The 19,047-nt window shown below is 45.4% G+C and overlaps 2 protein-coding genes across 2 annotated transcripts; both read right to left on the reverse strand.

Moving 5' to 3' along the window:
* Nucleotides 1–5,801: 5,801 nt before the first annotated feature.
* On the reverse strand, nucleotides 5,802–9,396 carry LOC133068860 (melanoma antigen preferentially expressed in tumors-like). Its single transcript, XM_061159793.1, has 3 exons — nucleotides 9,110–9,396; nucleotides 8,108–8,590; nucleotides 5,802–6,375 (listed from the first exon to the last, which is right to left on the reverse strand). The coding sequence occupies exons 1-3, from the start codon at nucleotides 9,394–9,396 to the stop codon at nucleotides 5,802–5,804; spliced, it is 1,344 nt and encodes a 447-aa protein (XP_061015776.1).
* A 6,285-nt stretch (nucleotides 9,397–15,681) lies between these two features.
* On the reverse strand, nucleotides 15,682–18,578 carry LOC133068861 (PRAME family member 8-like). The gene is made up of 3 exons (XM_061159794.1): nucleotides 18,292–18,578; nucleotides 17,275–17,847; nucleotides 15,682–16,204 (listed from the first exon to the last, which is right to left on the reverse strand). Exons 1-3 carry the CDS (start codon nucleotides 18,576–18,578, stop codon nucleotides 15,682–15,684), a joined length of 1,383 nt encoding a protein of 460 aa, XP_061015777.1.
* Between the last annotated feature and the right edge of the window lie 469 nt (nucleotides 18,579–19,047).

Below are 19,047 nucleotides of genomic sequence, written 5' to 3' on the forward strand. Positions count from 1 at the left end.
CACAGTGAGGGACACCCAGAGAGGTTCACAGAGTTACATGAAGAAGAGGAGAGGGAGGAAGGAGATAGAGGTGTGCAGGAGGAGAAAAGGGGGGATTCAAGAGAGGAAAGATCTAGGTTGTACTCTATTCCCTAAGTGTTCTCCACAGCCCAGAACACCCATAGAGATTCACAGATTTGGATTGAGAAGAGACGGAGAGGGAGGAAATAGAGGTGATCTGGGGGAGAAAAAGGAGAGTCAAAAGGGGGAGAGAGTGATCAAACCAGTAATCACACTCCTGAGTAAAAATGGGTACTGAAGTTTGGATTCTTAAATGTCCAAAATTGATATCAGATACTGAAAAACAAAGATTAAAAATCTAGAGTAGTGGTTAGACTCTTAAAAATACAATATTAAAAACCACAAAAACACAAAAAATTTAAGAAATATATATGAAGTTCGCTTTAAAATTAGGGTCCTTTTTTTTTTTTTTTTTTGCCAGGTCATAGTGGGTTGTAAAAATGAAAATTAAGGAGTAATAGAGGACTTAAAAAAAAAACAGAAAGAGAAAAAACTTTTAATTAAAAAAATAATAATAGTAAAAATATATCTAGGAATTTCTCTGGAGCTGTTGCAGGCAGTGTGGGTTCGGTTCAGTTTCAGATAGCTCCTTGTTCGAGCTTACACTTCTCGATATCTATAGGCCCCTTCCGGTGTAGTTGGTGTTAACTACAGGGATTTTAACCTGTTGCACCTGTCACTTCTGAAGTGGTTCCCTTTGTTTCTTTGGTTTCTGTTTGCAGGTCCCTTCAGTGTCTAATTTCCCCCCTGACACAAGTGGACGGAGGTGGTCTCTTGTTTAGGTTTGCTTGTTCAGTCGTGCTGTGGGGAGGGAGGGCACTGCAGACAAACATCACTGGCGTGTGTGGGGAGCACTCGCAGTGTTCCGGCCACACTGGGTTTGCGCCCACTCGCGGCGTGTGTGCTTCCCCCGTCTACACTGCTCAGGCTCCAGGCTGCTCTCCAGGGAGCGGGCCCTGGGTTGCGTGCACTTCCCAGGCGTAAGCTGCTCAGATTCAGGTTTTTGGGTACTCCACAAAGACGCAGACTCGGTTGGGCCTCCTTTTGTGCCTTCCCCACCTGAAGGGCTCAGGCCGCCAGGAGCTTGACGAGTGCACTCTCCCCGGGTGCAGGGCGCCTCTCCGTGATCCCAGCCTCGGTTTCCGCTTGCGACGGTCCAGTGCACCTTCTGCCTGTTCTGGGGAACTGGACTCTAGCCATGACCCTCCCGGCGGATGTTGACCATCCAGAATCTCAAGAAATCTTTAGTTAGAAGATGGGAGCCTGTTTGCCATTTGGTAGGGATGCAGTCTCTGAGGCCGAGTTTGCCCCTTTCCCCTCCCCATGCCTCCGGTGGGGGATGGGCAGGTCCGCAGCTGGCTAGCTCTTCTCTGGTATTCGCTCAGTCCTTCGTTCTGGGAACAGGCGGGTAGTGCCTAAGTTTAGGGCTTTCCCCAAGTTAATTCTCTCTTTCTTGCTCTCTCACTTGTTGCTATAGCAACAGTTTAAGTTGCTATCTCGCATTAGCTCCCTCCGATTGCCCTCAGGGCATTCAGGCCCGGTCCTTACCCTAAGCAATGCCGACTGCTCCTCTCCGTTCAGCCTCCACTTGCTGGTGGCAGATGCAAGCGTCTGGGGTACTTTTCTGCTGGGAGTTGCTTTTAGGCATGTAATCTGTGGGTTTTATTTATTTTTCCTCCCAGTTAGGTTGCCCTCTGAGATTTGAAAACTTCCCCCAGACCCGCCAGCAAGAGGGTTTCCTGGTGTTTGGAAACTTCCTCTATTAAGACTCCCTTCCAGGGACCGATCTCTGTCCCTAACTCTATTGTCTCTCTTTTAATCTTTTATATTTTGTCCTACCTCCTTTCGAAGACAATGGGCTGCTTTTCTGGCTGTCTGATGTCCTCTGCTAGCGATCAGAAGTTGTTTTGTGGAGTTCGTTCAGCGTTCAAATGATCTTTTGATGAATTTGTGGGGGAGAAAGTCTCTTTGGCCATATTAAAACTATTCAAATGGCCTAGAAATAAAGCAGATTTACAGGAACAGTGGTGCTGTCCCAAAGAAAACAAACTAAACTTCTCCATGTATCAAGTTATTGCGCCAGTGTTATGTTGGAATAATAGCAGATCAGGAGCCTAATCAGGGAGCAAGGGCTGTCTCCTGGGGATACGGTTGGTCCTCCAGCTTTAAGTCATGGCTTCTCTGATGGAGATCAGGTCAAACTCACAGTGAGAAGTGAGGGTGGGGTAGGGCAGCCTGGAGCTGGGCGTTCCTACAGCAACCCTGTGAATGACTGAAGACAGCGTAAAATATGAATATAGTTTTCCACTGATTTGGAGAGAGATTAAAAGACTTTCCTCTGGGTAAAGTTTAGAAACTAAAGGGTGTGGCCAAGAGGAACAGTGTCACCTTTGCTGGTGTTACCTTTCATGAAGATGAGATCAGACTAGCAAACTCATTTGAAAGACTAAACCTAAGCGTGTGAGCAGAGGGGGAGGTGACCAGGCCAGGAATATGAGGCATTTCCAAGTCTGAGAGACACTGGGGAGGTGCTGTGGACTCCTGAGGAACTCGGACCCAGGGAGAGAATTAAACATGAGTCAGCTACACACAAGTTTGTCATCATCATGGCAATTGCTATCAGAAGTTATCTTCCAGCTCCTTCCCAGAAGGCAGATAGCCCCAGCCATTGTCCAGGGGCCTGAGATGTGGAACCATAATCCCATTAGCCAATTTCCAAGTATAAGTGTGTGTGTGTGTGTGTGTGTGTATATATATATATATCAGTTCAGTTCAGTTCATTCACTCAGTCGTATCCGACTCTTTGCGACCCTGTGAATCGCAGCACACCAGTCCTGCCTCTCGATCACCAACTCCCAGAGTTTACTCAAACTCATGTCCATTGAGTCGGTGATGCCATCCAGCCATTTCATCCTCTGTCGTCCCCTTCTCCTCCTGCCCCCAATCCCTCCCAGCATCAGGGTCTTTTCCAATGAGTCAACATTTCGCATTAGGTGGCCAAAGTATTGGAGTTTCAGCTTCAGCATCAGTCCTTCCAATGAGCACCCAGGACTGATCTCCTTTAGGATGTACTGGCTGGATCTTGCAGTCCAAGGGACTCTCAAGAGTCTTCTTCAACACCACAGTTCAAAAGCATCAATTTTTTGGCGCTCAGCTTTCTTCACAGTCCAACTCTCACATCCATACATGACCACTGGAAAAACCATAGCCTTGACTAGACGGACCTTTGTTGGCAAAGTAATGTCTCTGCTTTTTAACATGCTATTCAGGTTGGTCATAACTTTCCTTCCAAGGAGTAAGCATCTTTTAATTTCATGGCTGCAACCACCATCTGCAGTGATTTTGGAGCCCCCCAAATTAAAATCTGACACTGCTTCCACGGTTTCCCCATCTATTTGCCATGAAGTGATGGGACCAGATGCCATGATCTTAGTTTTCTGAATGTTGAGGTTTAAGCCAATTTTTTCACTCTCCTCTTTCAATGTCATCAAGAGGCTTTTTAGTTCTTCCTCACATTCTGCCATAAGGGTGGTGTCATCTGCATATCTGAGGTTCTTGATATTTCTCCCAGCAATCTTGATTTCAGCTTGTGCTTCTTCCAGCCCAGCGTTTCTCATGATGTACTCTGCATATAAATTAAATAAGCAGGATGAGAAGATACAGCCTTGACATACTCCTTTTCCTATTTGGAACCAGTCTGTTGGTCCATGTCCAGTTCTAACTGTTGCTTCCTGACCTGCATGTAGGTTTCTCAAGAGATGGGTCAGGTGGTCTGGTATTCCCATCTCTTTCAGAATTTTCCACAGTTTCTTGTGATCCACACAGTCAAAGGCTTTAGCATAGTCAATAAAGCAGAAATAGATGTTTTTCTGGAACTCTCTTACTTTTTGATGATCCAACAGATGTTGGCAATTTGGTCTCTGGTTCCTCTGCCTTTTCTAAAAGGCAGCTTGAACATCTGGAAGCTCACAGTTCACGTATTGCTGAAACCCGGCCTGGAGAATTTTGACCATTACTTTACTAGTGTGTGAGATGAGTGCAATTGTTCGGTAGTTTGAGCATTCTTTGGGATTGCCATTCTTTGGGATTGGAACGAAAACTGACCTTTTCCAGTCCTGTGACCACTGCTGAGTTTTCCAAATTTGCTGGCATATTGAGTGCAGTATTTACACAGCATCATCTTTCAGGATTTGAAATAGCTCAACTGGAATTCCATTACCTCCACTAGCTTTGTTCATCGTGATTCTTCCTAAGGCCCACTTGACTTCACATTCCAGGAGGTCTGGCTCCAGGTGAGTGATCACACCGTCGTGATTATCTGGGTCGTGAAGATCTTTTTTGTACAGTCCTTCTGTGTATTCTTGCCACCTGTTCTTAATATCTTCTGCTTCTGTTAGGTCCATACCATTTCTGTCCTTTATAGAACCCATCTTTGCATGAAATGTTCCCTTTGTAACTCTAATTTCCTTAAAAAGATCTCTAGTCTTTCCCATTTTGTTGTTTTCCTCTATTTCTTTGCACTGATTGCTGAGGAAGGCTTTCTTATCTCTCCTTGCTATTCTTTGGAACTCTGCATTCAAATGGGCATATCTTTCCTTTCCTCCTTTGCTTTTCACTTCTCTTCTATTCACAGCTATTTGTAAGGCCTCCTCAGATGACCATTTTGCCTTTTTGCATTTCTTTTCCTTGGGGATGGTCTTGATCCCTGTCTCCTGTACTATGTCATGAACCTCCGTCCATAGTTCATCAGGCACTCTGTCTATCAGATCTAGTCCCTTAAATCTATTTCTCACTTCCACTGTATAATCATAAGGGATTTGATTTAGGTCATACCTTAATGGTCTAGTGGTTTTCCCTACTTTCTTCAATTAAAGTCTGAATTTGGCAATAAGGAGTTCATGATCTGAGCCACAGACAGCTCATATACATACATTTATGTATATAAATATATATATGATGACAAACCTAGACAGTGTGTTGAAAAGCAGAGACACTACTCTGCTGACAAAATTCACATAGTCAAGGCTATGGTCTTTCCAGGGGTCGTGTATGATTGGGAAAGCCAGACTGTAAAGAAGGCAGAACAACAAAGAATTGATGGCTTAGAACTGTGGCACTAGAGAAGACTCCTGAAAGTCACTTGGACAGCAAGGAGATCAAATCAGTCAATCTTATGGAGGATCAACCCTGACTATTCACTGGAAGGACTGATGCTTCAGATGAAACTCCACTATTTTGATCATCTGATGTGAACAGCTGACTCATTGGAAAAGTCCATGGTACTGGGAAAGATTGAGGGCAGAAGAAGGCATCAGAAGATGAGATGGCTGGACGGCATCACTGATGCAATGAACATGAACTTGGGCAAACTTTAGGTGATGGTGAGGGACAGGGAGGCCTGGCGTTCTGCAGTCCATGGAGTCAAAGAGTTGGACACGACTGGGCGACTGAACAACAACAATCCAGGAACAATTGCAACATGTGAATCTCAAGTTCGAATCCACCTAAATAAATTTAGCTTCCTATTTCTGACACTACAGGACACATATCCACATGCATTGCATTACCAGGAGACTACATTTCCCCCTGCAGTCATGCTCCCCTGTAGGATCACCTTTCCTTTTCACATTCACATTGAGTAAATGTCTGAAATCATATGTCTGTTTTCCCTTCACGATGTATCTTGTCCAAGATTTCAGTTTCCAAGTGCTCAGTATAGAGCTTGGGATTGATGCACCCAACTAGCCTGGAATGTTACTGCCATATATGATGGGCTCAGGATGATAGAATGTGTTATCTCCATGGTGTGGACAGGGGGTGAAGCAAATCCAGATGGTCCTGGGGCATCCTAAGTCCTTCAGAATCTCAAGCAGTTCAGCCCGACATTGGGCAAGTCTCCCAGGTTGGAGGATCCCCAGAGAGCTGAAACTCTCCTGAGGGTCAGTGTAGAGTTCTCGACCTAAACTGGGCAGCTCAGAGATATGTCGCAGCATCTTCTCCATGATGGGCATGGAGAGGAGGTTCCCATGCGTGCTGAAGGATGTGAGCTGGAAGCAGTGGCTCAGGGCAGGCAGGATGGCCTCGAGGTGGGAGTCCCTGATCCCAGATTGCTCTAAGTACAGTTCTTGGAGGGTGGCTGAAACTTTCTCCAGCAGAGATGGGAGGAGCTCAGGACTAGAGTAGGTCATGGTGGCCCCACTCAGATTCAGGCTCTTTAGCTGACTGATGTTCGGGCTCTGGGACAGATGGGTCAAGTCTGAATCTGTAAGGAGGCAGTGAATTATTGACAGGTTGTCCAAGGGGTTCATCAGGCACCTGGGGAGAAAAAGAGAAATTAGGTCTTAGAAACTTGAGGTGAAAGCTGACTGCAAGGTGAGAGACAAGTGATCTGCCCAAGCCCAGGTTTAGTATGATGATCTGATAAGGACTGAAACCCAGAATGGCCAGTCTGATTGTAGCCAGAGTCATTTATCCTTCTGTGTGACTGGGTCAAGTACACAGAGTCTTGAAAATTCTCCTCATTAGGGAAGCAGAGAAAAACTTCCTCCACTTCTGTTTGAGGATGAATGAAGATAATGAGAAGCACTAGGACATTTTCAGAGGAGAGCCTGATACCTTGTTTCAATTGAGAGTAGGTATCACTAAAATTTAATAGTAAGATATACACTTAAAATGCTTCCAGTCCCTGCTTCCTTCACACATGCTTTGGCCCTGAGCACCCCTCTTAGGCAGTTGAGGCTTTTGGGCAACATGCATAGAGGACCAACCTGGACAAATCCCACAACATCCACTGAGGATGCCACTCTGCATGGGTTCACTTACATCCCTGCTTTGTCTGTAAACTATCTACCAATTTTTGTGATCCCTTTGATCCCTGCTCTATTACCATCATCTCCAGAGTCATGCATTTCCCATATATTAATAACCTTATCTGAGGCTTCCCAGGTGGTGCTAGTGGTAAAAAATTGGCCTGCCAATCCAGGAGATATAAAAGACAGGGTTTTTCTTCCTGGGTCTGGAAGATCTCCTGGAGGAGTGCATGGCTACCAACTCCAGTATTCTTGCCTGGAAAATCCCATGGAAAGGGAAACCTGATGGGCTACAGCCCATAGGATCGCAAAGAACTGGACATGACTGAGTGACTTAGCATACACACATGGAGAAAAAAAGCGACCTTTATAGATGGGGAATTAGGCTCATTGTGGTCACAAAACCAGTAAGCATGGAGCTTCTGTTTACAAATGCTCATGACTGATGGAATTTTCCATGTTCAATGCTCCATTCCCTTAATTATTTTCAGGTCACCTAAAGATGGGGGAGCATGGTGGGCTGCCGTCTGTGGGGCTGCACAGAGTCAGACATGACTGAAGCGACTTGGCAGCAGCAGCAGCCTCAAGTTATTGTTCATTTGCCCAGTCATGTCTGACTCTTTGTGATCCCATGGACTACAGCATGCCAGACCTCTCTGTCCCTCACCATCTTCTGAAGTTTGCCCAAGTTTACGTTCATTGAGTCAGTGATGCCATCCAGCCATTTCATCCTCTGACACCCTCTTCTCCTTCTGCCCTCAGTCTTTCCCATCATCAGGGACTTTTCCAATGAGTCAGCTGCACGCATCAGATGACCAAAATATTGGAGTTTCAATTCCAGCATCAGTCCTTCCAACAAATATTCAGGATTGATTTTCATTAAGATTGACTGGCTTGATTTCCTTGCTTTCCAAGGCACTCTCAGGAGTCTTCTCCAGCACCACAGTTCAAATGCATCAATGCTTGGTGTTCTGCCTTCTTTATGGTCCAGCTCTCACAGACGTACATGACCACTGGGAAGACCATAACCTTGAGTATGTGGACCTCTGTGAGCAGAGGAATGCCTCTGCTTTTTAAACACTGTCTAGGTTTGTCATAAATTTCCTGCCAAGAAGCAGACATCTTCTGATTTCATGACTGCAGTCACCATCTGAAGTGATTTTAGAGCCCACGAAGAGGAAATCTGTCACTACCTCCAGCTTTTCCCCTGTATTTGCTGGTCATTGGTCCACACTCACCTGAGCATCTGGTCCAGGCAGCCTTCAAGGTACAAGCGGGATTCCAGATGGAGATCCTGGAGGTGGTGCAGCCTCAGGAACTGAGAAGTAATCTTGACAGTGTGCTGCTCATTCCACTCCTCAGGATCAGGCAGGTGGGTGTGGGAGACAAACAGTTTCTGCACATTGCTCATCTGGCCCAGGAGAGGAGCAATCATGGCCAGAGTGGACAGATGCCAGGTGCAATTCACATGTAACTCCTGGATACAGTCCAGTTGCACCATGCTCAGGACCTTCATAATATTATCCATGGGAAATGAAACCATTTTCAGCTTCTTACAGTACAGATGTATGAAAGGGTCTCTCTGCTCTACCCACTTTAGGAGGTAAGTGAGGAATTCACTCATGGTTCTTTCCTTGAGGTGAAGTTCTGTGAACACCTCGAAGGGAACCAAGGGCTTCTCAATCCTTGACCCATCCTCAGCCATTGGTACCATTGATGAGCTTGAGGACACATGGAACACTGGATCCAGACCACATTCTCCAGAAGTCCTGGCCAGTATTCCTTAAATCCAGCACATGCAGTTTGCACTTCCTGTGGGGACTCAGCAGATTGGCAGCTACGGTTTTTAGATCCACACATAATTAGGCAACACTCTGACATCGCACCTCAGCTTTTACTTCACATTCCTGACATCACCTTCTTCCTTGCCCTCTTCTTCCCTCTCTGCCTCACATCCCTCCATCTCCTTTCCCTTGCCATTTTTCCTAACTTTTCACTCTAGTGCCCTTAGGCATCCCTGAGAGGAGGCTGGGGCGTGTACTTTCACATTTCCTTGCATCGTAGGCACACCTGCAGTGCTGGAAGGCATTCAGCAAACTGAACTCAGCAATGACCAAGTCTCTGTTTCTTCCCCCCATCATCAGAAGTTACTGGTCCATCCATGTGTCATTTACTCTCCTACTGTCACCTGTCTCATCAGGATTGCCCACATCCTACCAGGTTACCTGCAACTGACTCACCTTGGACGATCCTTCCGTGTGAGCAGGATACCAAGTCCCTCGAGCACTGCTTGTAACGTTACCACATGAGGCGTCTGCATCAGGCCCCCCAGAGGCAGGCGGACAAATGGCCAGGCTTGAACCAAGGCCTTTAAGGTCTTTCTGTGCCTTCCATAGAATGCTTCCATGAAGAGTCGGGGGAAGAGCTCAATGGGCAGATACTCCAGAGCAGAAATGGCCAAGGCCTCATTGGTTAGTAGGGTCTTCCCTGCCAGGTTCAGGAGTCTCAGGGGGTTCTGAACACTCATTCTGAGTCTGCTCCTAAAGGAATCCTGTAAGAACTTGCAGAGAAGAAGGCATCTTTCTCAGGTAGGCATGAACATGCCTTCATCTTTCTCCCCACTCTTCAGAGGAACCAACTCAGAGTGGAAATCTCTGCTCTGATAGTTGTGGAATAGCTTCAGTTTTGCAGTTTCACTCTGGGCTCAGTGAGGAAAAAGCCATAGCTCCGCCCCTATGGGCACCAAAACAAGCATCTCATAAGGACCAAGGAGGAAGAAACCCAACCACTAGCCCACCCATTTCCATTCACTGTTGTGCTCAATTTATGTTGCACTGGGAAGTGGATACCAGGAGCCTGAAAGCTGACTGCAATATATTTTCAGGCGGAAACCCTTTAGACACTCCCTTAGGGTCTTGTGGCTTTACTGGTAAAAAATCTGCCTGCAATGCAGGAGACCTGAGTTCGATCCCGGGGTTGGGATGATCCCTTGGAGAAGGAAAGTCTACCTACTCTCTCTCTGGCCTGGAGAATTCCATGGACTGTATAGTCCATGTGGTTGCAAAGAGTTGGAAACGAATGAATGACTTTCAGTTTTGGACCTTAAAACTATGGGAATAGGGCATCATGAGACCCACTGAAGTCTCCAACCTCAGCTTCCACAGTTAACAGCCTTGGAAAAAGGCAGCAGATACCCCTAAAAGTGAATGCCATTTGCACAAACTATTTTTAAATGCAAGAAATAAAAATCCAAATAATTAGATGTTTTCATGACATAAAATATAGTTGGTTAATGACATAAAGGTCATAGAGGATCCTGCTGTGATTTATGTCAGAGAGTGTTTTGCCTATGTTCTCCGCTAGGAGTTTTATAGTTTCTGGTCTTACATTTAGATCTTTAATCCATTTTGAGTTTATTTTTGCGTATGGTGTTAGAAAGTGTTCTAGTTTCATTCTTTTACAAGTGGTTGACCAGTTTTCCCAGCACCACTTGTTAAAGAGGTTGTCTTTTTGCCATTGTATATCCTTGCCTCCTTTGTTGAAGATAAGGTGTCCATAGGTTCGAGGACTTATCTCTGGGCTTTCTATTCTGTTCCATTGATCTATATTTCTGTCTGTGCCAGTACCATACTGTCTTGATGACTGTGACTTTGTAGTAGAGCCTGAAGTCAGGCAGGTTGATTCCTCCAGTTCCATTCTTCTTTCTCAAGATTGCTTTGGCTATTTGAGGTTTTTTGTATTTCCATACAAATTGTGAAATTATTTGTTCTAGTTCTGTGAAAAATACCGTTGGTAGCTTGATAGGGGTTGCATTGAATCTATAGATTGCTTTGGGTAGTATAGCCATTTTGACAATATTGATTCTTCCAATCCATGAACACAGTATGTTTCTCCATCTGTTTGTGTCCTCTTTGATTTCTTTCATAAAGGAAAGCAAAGATCAAGATATTTGGGACTAAAGAAAAACTACACTTAGAGACTAAACGATAGCCTTATTTGTATACATATGAACAGAAAGAGAGAGGAAAATCTCCCTGACATCTATTGTTGCTTGAGGGCATCCTTGGCTGAGGGCTTCCCAGATGGTGCTAGCAGTAAAGAACTCGCCTGTCAATGAGGAGACATAAGAGACTGAGGTTTGATCCCTGGGTTGGGAAGATCACTTGAAGGAGGGTGTGGCAAGCCACTCCAGGATTCTTGCCTGGACAATCCCATGAACAGAGATGCCTGGTGGGCTACAGTCCATAGCATCTCAAAGAGTCAGATAGTGACATAATCGGAAGTGACTTAGCACACACGTCCTTTGCTGAGGTCTGTAACTTACCAGCTCGGCTGAAGTTGGCAGGGTACTCAGAGGTCAGATCTGGTGGAGAAGCCAGGCAGTGACTCCAGAGGAAGAAGTTTCTGCACCTCTTCTTTGATGCTTCAGGTTTTTATAGGCCTTTCCAATTGCGTCTTCCCCTATTCAACTACTACCATCCAATCAGAAAGAGATACCTGGTTAGACTTCTGAATGTCCATCAGGTAAATCTTGATTGGATCTTTGCCTATAATCAGATGAATCAATTGAATCAGATATTCATTCAGAAGGGATACATGGGGGGAGGGGTGTCAAAGACTCAATCATTGATTCATTCTGGGAACATTGATTGGGTTTAGCTAATAGGGTCTTTATGGAGGCTTCCCGCGTGGTGCAGTCGTAAAGAATTTGCCAAGCAGGAGATCCCAGACACCCAGCTTCCATTCCTGGGTTGCGAAGATCTCCTGGAGAAGAAACTGAGAACTCACTCCAGTATTCTTGCCTGGGAAGTCCCCAGGACAATGGAGCCTGGAGGGCTACTCTCCATGAGGTCACAAAGTGTCGGACATGACTAAACATGGCACACACACTCCCTCCACACACAGTAGGGTCAGTTATAACCATGTGTGTGAGACAGGGAAAATGTTAATGTTTCCTGAGCTTGGAAAATTTAAACAAAATTCGAAAGCACCATTGTTTTGGAATCTTTTGACAGATCAGTGTAATCAAAATGTCCCACAATTAAAGCAGTTGCAAAAACACCATGGTGTCATTCCCAAAGGAAACAACATACACTATCTGCATCACACTGTTACTTAGGTTGTACATCAGAAATAGAGCAGATCATGAGTCTATTAAAGGGAAGAAGGCAAATGCAACGAGGATGGATTTGGTCCTCTGGGCTTCAGTTCAGTTCAGTTCAATTAAAGGAAAAGTTGCCAAAGAACTCAATGCCCCCCATTCTATTGCCATTGGACATCTAAAGCAAATTGGAAAGGTGAATAAGCTCCATAAGTGGGTGCCTCATGAACTGACAGAAAATTTAAAAATTGTCTTTTGGAAGTGTCTTCTTCTCCTATTCTGTGCCACAACAATGAACTATTTCTCAATCAGATTGTGACCTGTGATGAAAAGTAGATTTTATACAATGGCCAACAATGACCAGGTCAGTGGTCAGACCAAGAAGAAGCTGCAAAGCAGTCCTCAAAGGCAAACTTGCACCCAAAAAGGTCATGATCACTGTTTGGTGGTCTGCTTCTCATCTGGTCCACTACAGCTTTCTGAATCCTGCGAAAACCATTACATCTAAGAGGTATGCTCAATAAAACGATGAAATGAACTGAAAACTGCAATGACTGCAGCTGGCATTCATCAACAGAATGGGTCTAATTCTTCTCCACAATGACATTTGATTGCAGATCACACAACCAACGCTTCAAGAATTGAATGTATTGGACTATGAAATTTTGCCTTATCCACCATATTTACCTGACCTCTCACCAACCAAATACCACTTCTTCAATTATCTTGACAATATTTTTCAGGGAAAATGTTTCCACAACCAGCAGGAGGCAGAAAATGCTTTCTAAGAGTTCACTGAATTCTGAAGCATGGATTTTTTTACACTACAAGAATAAGCAAATTTATTAGTCATTGGCAAAAATGTGTTGATTGTAATGGTTCCTATCTTGATTAATAAAGATGTATTTGGGCCTACATATAGTGATCTGGTGGCTCAGAAGTAAAAGAATCCACCTACAAAGTGAGAGACCTGGGTGTGACCCCTGATTTGGGAAGATCTCCTGGAGAAGGAAATGGCAACTCACTCCAGTGTTCTTGCCTGGAGAATCCACGTGTACAGAGGCGCCTGGAAACTACAGTCCATGGGGTTGCAAAGAGTCAGATACCACTGAGCAACTAAGCATGGCACAGTACATAATGATCTAAAATTCATGGCTCAAAACCACAATAATGTTTGTACAGACTTAAACAGTTGAGGCCTCCAGAGTCTTGAGCACAAGTACAGGCTTAGTCACTCTGGGGCATGTTTGAACTTCCCAGATCAGAGATTGAACCCAGGTCTCTGCTTTGGCAGGATTCTTTACCATGGAGCCACCAGGGAAGCCCCCCAGTCTTACTCTTATTGTGATTTGGAGCCAACTTTTTCAGAGAAGTCCTGACTTAAGCCCAGAGGGGTGAAGCCATACTTAGAATCAAACCTCATATCTACCAGAGAGACCAGAAAGGCTCAAACAAAACCTTGTGTTCACCAGGACCCAGGGATCCCCCAGGGATCCCTGTCTGAGTGCCTCCTGCAGCAGCGCAGGTCAGCAGTGACCTGTCATGGGGACAGGGACTCTGTCTGCAGCAGACCTGGGAGACAGGGCGTATGAGCCCCACCAAAGAGCCACCGAACAGATAATCTACAGCCTGGAGGGCACAAACAAAACCTTGTGCCCACCCAGACCCAGGAGAAAGGAGCAGTGACTCCACAAGAGACTGACCCAGACCTGCTTGTGAGTGTCCAGCAGTCTCCAGTGGAGGCGTGGGTTGACAGTGGCTGCCAAGGGGTTATGAGCACTGAATTAAACAGTCTTGGCATAAGCCCTTTTGGAGGAGGTCACCATTACTGCCACTCAGTTCAGTTCAGTTGCTCAGTCATGTACCACTCTTTGCGACCCCATGGACTGCAGCATGTCAGGCCTCCCTGTCCATCACCAACTTCCTGAGCTTGCTCAAACTCATGTCCGTTGAGTCGGCGATGCCATCCAACCATCTCATCCTCTGTCATCTCCTTCTCCTGCCTTCAATCTTTCCCAACATTAGGGTCTTTTCCAATGAGTCAGTTCTTCGCATCAGGTGGCCAAAGTATTGGAGCTTCAGCTTCAGCATCAGCCCTTCCTATGAATATTCAGGACTGATTTCCTTTAGGATTGACTGGTTTGATCTCCCTGCAGTTTCCTTAGTTCTCAGGTCATTGGCCCCAGACTTAGAGTAACATCATCAGCTTACCTTGTCCACAGGCTTAATCCTCAGTCTGAGATAAACCTCTGTCTTTGCTGGCTCTCTAGTTTATAGACAGCAGACTGAGACTTCTTAGCCTCTGGGCAAGCCTATTCCACCAGTAAATCTCTAATATATATACAGGTGACCCTGGAAAACACTGGTTTGAAATGCTCGGATTCACTTACACACAGATGTTTTCCAAGAATATATATTGTTTTATAGGATCTAGTTGGTGGAATCCAAGGATGTGGAAAAGAAGAAAAAGAAGACAGAATAAATGATACAGGGAATTCAACTGAACAGGGGTAGTGCCTCTAATGGACACAGTGGTCAACAATCAGCTGCACCCTAGTGGTCACTCAGGAGAACCTGAGAAATACAGTATCTTACCACAGGCCGGGAGGTCACATAAGCCCACAGGTTGTGTTTTGTTACACAACCTGACATCTGAGGTCAAAACATGCTATTATAGTCTTCCGTAATAGAGAGAGACAGGAGATTTTATGGAAATAAAAAGACAGTTTCTCATTAATATAATGTAACCCTTGAAAGAATATAATTTTTAATAAGGTATAGAAACACTGAAACCATGTTATATGACTCCATGATTTTAGTATTTTGCTAAAGGAAATTATGTAACTTCCCTGATCAATAGATTAATTCAAGTAGGATCATTATCCACCATGGGTAATAGGTCAGCAAGGCTCAGAAGTTTAGCTTATCTGCAGTGTGGACGACACCTTCCAGAATTGGGAGCCATGCCTTTTTCAGTAATACCCTTTCCACCCCCACAAAAAGGTCAATAACTGAAAGTTATGTAGAGACCAGGACTACCAAGAGGACTGCTCATATCCAGGGTCATGGCCTGAGTCAGCAGTGAGAGACCTGCCTGGAGTCTTCACTTGATTGTCTCATTGGCCACTGATAATTTTCTCTCTGTGTATACTACCCCACTGAACAGCTCCAAAAGTAAGCAAGGAGGTAAGAGATGTACCAGGTTGAATAAAGACCTGGTGGGAATGGTAAGGTTTTGGATCATAGACAACTCAGTGCTTTTTTTAAAAAAAATCAATGTCTGGAGATTTCCCTGATATGAAATGAAAAATCAGGAAAAATACATCATGAACAGCAACAATCCGTTTACAATGAGGGACTCTTTATTTTCTACCATTTCTTTACATCCATCTACCCAGGGATAACACCAACATGTGAATCTCAAGCTCAAATCCACCTAAGGAAATGTAGATTCTTAGTTCTGACGCTACAAGCATTCCTATTCCAGGGAGACAGTACTTCCCTGTGCAATCCTGCTTCCCTGCAGGATCACCTTTCCTTTTCACATTGACATTGAGCAGATGTCTGAAACCATGGCTCTATTTTCCTTTCACAATGTATCTTGTCCTAGATTTCAGTTTCCAAGTGCTCAGAAGAAAGCTTTTCATCAATGCTATGGGCTAAGCAAGGGTATTACCACTGTATATGATAGGCTCAGGATAATAGAATGTGTTATCTCCACAGGGTGGACAGAGGCATGAAGCTAATCCAGATGATCCTGGGATGTCCCAAGTCCTCGAGGATCTCAAGAAGTTCACTCTGACACTGGGCAAGTCTCCTGGGTTGGAGGATTCCATCAGAGCTGAAACTTTCCTGAGGGGCAGGGTATAGCTCTTTACTTAACCTGGGCAGCCCGGAGGTGTGTCGCAGGAGCTTTTCCATGATGGCCATGGAGAGGAGGTTCCCAAGCAGACTGAAGGACATGAGTTGGAAACAGCGGCTCAAGATACGCAGAATGGATTCCAAGTGGGAGTCCCTGATCCCACATTGCTCTAAGTACAGCTCCTGGAGGGTGGCTGAAACTTTCTCCAGCAGAGCTGGCAGGAGCTCAGGACTAGAGTAGGTCATGGTGACCCCACTCAGATCCAGGCCCTTTAGCTGACGGATGTTCGGGCTCTGGCACAGATGGGTCAGGTCTGAATCTGTAAGCAGGCAGCGAGTAATCCCAAGGTTGTCCAAGGGGGTCATCAGGCACCTGGGGAGAAAGAGAGGAATTAGGTATTGGAAACTGAGGTGGAAGTTGATTGTAGGTTGAGAGACAAGTGATCTGCCCAAGCCCAGGTTGGAACAGATTATCTGATAAGGATTAATACCTAGAAAGGCCAATCTCATTGCAGCCAGTCATTTCACCTTTTCTCTGTGACCAGGTCAAGTACATAGAGTCTGAAAACCTCTCTCTCCTCATTACTCAAGCAGAGAAAAATGTTCTCTGCTTCCTTAAGAAGAGGAATGAAGATAATGGAAGGGACTAGAACAAACTCAGAGGTGAGGTTGACATCTTGCCTCAATCAAGATTGGACATCCCTGAACGTTAATAGTTAAATATATTCATTAATATATAATTATTAAATATATATATAATATATTTTAATTAATAATAAAGAGATATACTTAAAATGCTTCCTACCCAGGCTGCCTTCTGAACATGCTTTGGCCCCAGACATCCATCTCAGGCAGGTGAGGCTTCTGGGTGACGCCTAGAGGACAAATGCTGTGGGCAAAATCCCACAGCATCCACAGAGGATGCCAGCCCATGGGGCTCACTTATATCCCTGCTTTATCTGCAAACCATCTTCCAATTTTTATGATGCCTTTGACACCTGCCCTATTACCACAATCTCCAGAATCATGCATTTCCCATATATTATTTACCATCTCTGGTGCAAAAAACATCCTTTCACAGACAGGGAATATGAGATAGGCTCATCCTGGTCAGAAAGCTGGAGAACACAGAGCTTCAGTTTAGGAACGCTCAGGACTGGTGGAGTTGTCCGTGTTCAATGCCCTCTTCCCTTAACTATTTTCCTAAGTCACCTAGGAAAGATATCTCTTCTAAGAAACCAACTAACCTCCCCTAGATTCTAGCTCCTAGTCTATAGTTTCCAGCACAGTGTCCCTTTCCAGAGCCTCTCTCCCAGTTTGGACCCCTATCTAGATTTGGGTGGTTATGTGATACCATAGTTCACAATGGAGTAGCAAAGGGGACAGTACATTTGATATTCTAGTGTTGGGTTCACTGTTACTTGGTCAGTGATGCACACTCACCTGAGCATCTGGTCCAGGCAGCCTTCGAGGTAGAAGGGGGATTCCAGATGGAGATCCCGGAGGTGGTGCAGCCGTAGGAACTGAGAAGTAATTTTGACAATGTGGTGCTCCTCCTGTTCCTCGGGATCAGGCAGATTGATGTGGGAGATGAGGAGTTTCTGCAAATTGCTCATCTGGCCCAGGAGAGGAGCAAACATGGCCAGGGTGGACAGATGCCAGCTGCGATTCACGTATACCTCCTGGATACAGTCCAGCTGCACCATGCTCAGGACCCTCATAATTTTATCCATGGAAAATGAAAGAATCCTCAGCCTCTTACAGCACAGGTGTATGGACGCTTTCCTCTGCTCCACCCATCTCATAAGGCAGGTGAGAAATCCATCCATGCTCCTTTCCTTGAGGTGAAGTTCTATGAACACCTCAAAGGGAGCCAAGACTTTCTCAGTGCTTGATCTGTCCTCGGCCCCTGGTGCCACTGAAAAGCTTGAGGACACATGGACACTGGATCCAGACCACATTCTCCAGAAATCCTGTCCAGTATTCCTTAAGTCGAGCACACGCAGTTTGCATCTCCTGTGGGGAAACAACGGATTGTCAGTGATGGTTTTAATTATATCCACACAAAATTTAGGCAACACTCTGACTTCCCACATGAGTTTTTACTTCAAATTCCCCACATCACGTACTGCCTTGTCCTCCTCTCCCCTCTCTGCTTCACCTTCCTCCATTTTTCCCCTTCCATTTTCCTTAGCCTTCTACTTCTAGTGGCCTTAGACATCCCTGGGGCGGGGGAGGGGGGAGGCTGGGACTTGTCCTTTCAGATTCCCTTGCATCTTAGCCACTCCTACACTGCTGGATGGCATTTCCCAAAGTGAGCTCAGCAATGGCCAAGTCTCTGTGTTTCTTCATTGGCATCATCAGAAGTCACTAGCCCATCCATGCCCCATCTACTTTCCCATCTTCAGCTGTCTCTTTGGGATTGCCCACATCCTATCAGATTACCTGCATCCGACTCACCTTGGACGATCCTTCTGTGTGAGCAGGACATCAAGTCCCTCGAGCACTGCTTGTAACGTTACCACATGAGGTGTCTGCATCAGGCCCCCCAGAGGCAGGCGGACAAAGGGCCAGGCTTGAACCAAGGCCTTTAAGGTCTTTCTGTGCCTTCCACAGAATGCTTCCATGAAGAGTGGGGGGAAGAGCTCGATGGGCAGATACTCCAGAGCAGAAATGGCCAAGGCCTCATTGGTTAGTAGGGTCTTCCCTGCCAGGTTCAGGAGTCTCAGGGGGTTCCGGACACTCATCCTGAATCTGCTCCTAAAGGAATCCTGTAAGAACTTGCAGAGAAGAAGGGATCTTTCTCAGGTAAGCATGAACAACATTTCATCTGTCTCCCCACCTTTCAGAGGAACTGACTCATAGCTAGTCTCTGCTCTGACAATTGAGAAGAGCCTTAGTTTTGCAAAATTTCACTCTGGGCTTAGTGGGCAAAGTGGCATAGCTCTGCCAGTAGGGGCACCAGAACAAGCATTTCTTAAGGATCAAGAAGAAAGAAACCCAACCACTGGTCCATTCATTTCCATTCACTGCTTTGCTTAATCATGTTTCATTGGGGAGTGGTACCAAGACCTGAAGGTTAAGATCCATCTTTTGGGGGGGAAACATTTAAATCATCCCTTTGAGCCTTAAAACTATGGGAATAAGAGCATTATGTAGCCCAATACAGCCTCTATCCTCAGTTCCCACAGTTAACAGGCTGAGAAAGATGAAACA

The sequence above is a fragment of the Dama dama genome, chromosome 14 (assembly GCF_033118175.1).
Source record: "Dama dama isolate Ldn47 chromosome 14, ASM3311817v1, whole genome shotgun sequence".
Taxonomy (NCBI): Eukaryota; Metazoa; Chordata; class Mammalia; order Artiodactyla; family Cervidae; genus Dama; species Dama dama.

Bases quoted from the DNA above. Each gene is read 5' to 3' on its own strand.
- LOC133068860 (XM_061159793.1), bottom strand. From the start codon at position 9,396: ATGAGTGTTCAGAACCCCCTGAGACTCCTGAACCTGGCAGGGAAGACC. The intron at 8,591-9,109 runs GTGAGTCAGTTG...TGTGTCCTCAAG, and splicing joins ACACGGAAGGATCGTCCAAG to CTCATCAATGGTACCAATGG. The intron at 6,376-8,107 runs GTGAGTGTGGAC...TTTTCTCCCCAG, and splicing joins TGCCTGGACCAGATGCTCAG to GTGCCTGATGAACCCCTTGG.
- LOC133068861 (XM_061159794.1), bottom strand. From the start codon at position 18,578: ATGAGTGTCCGGAACCCCCTGAGACTCCTGAACCTGGCAGGGAAGACC. The intron at 17,848-18,291 runs GTGAGTCGGATG...GTTTCCCCACAG, and splicing joins ACACAGAAGGATCGTCCAAG to GAGATGCAAACTGCGTGTGC. The intron at 16,205-17,274 runs GTGAGTGTGCAT...CTTTCTCCCCAG, and splicing joins TGCCTGGACCAGATGCTCAG to GTGCCTGATGACCCCCTTGG.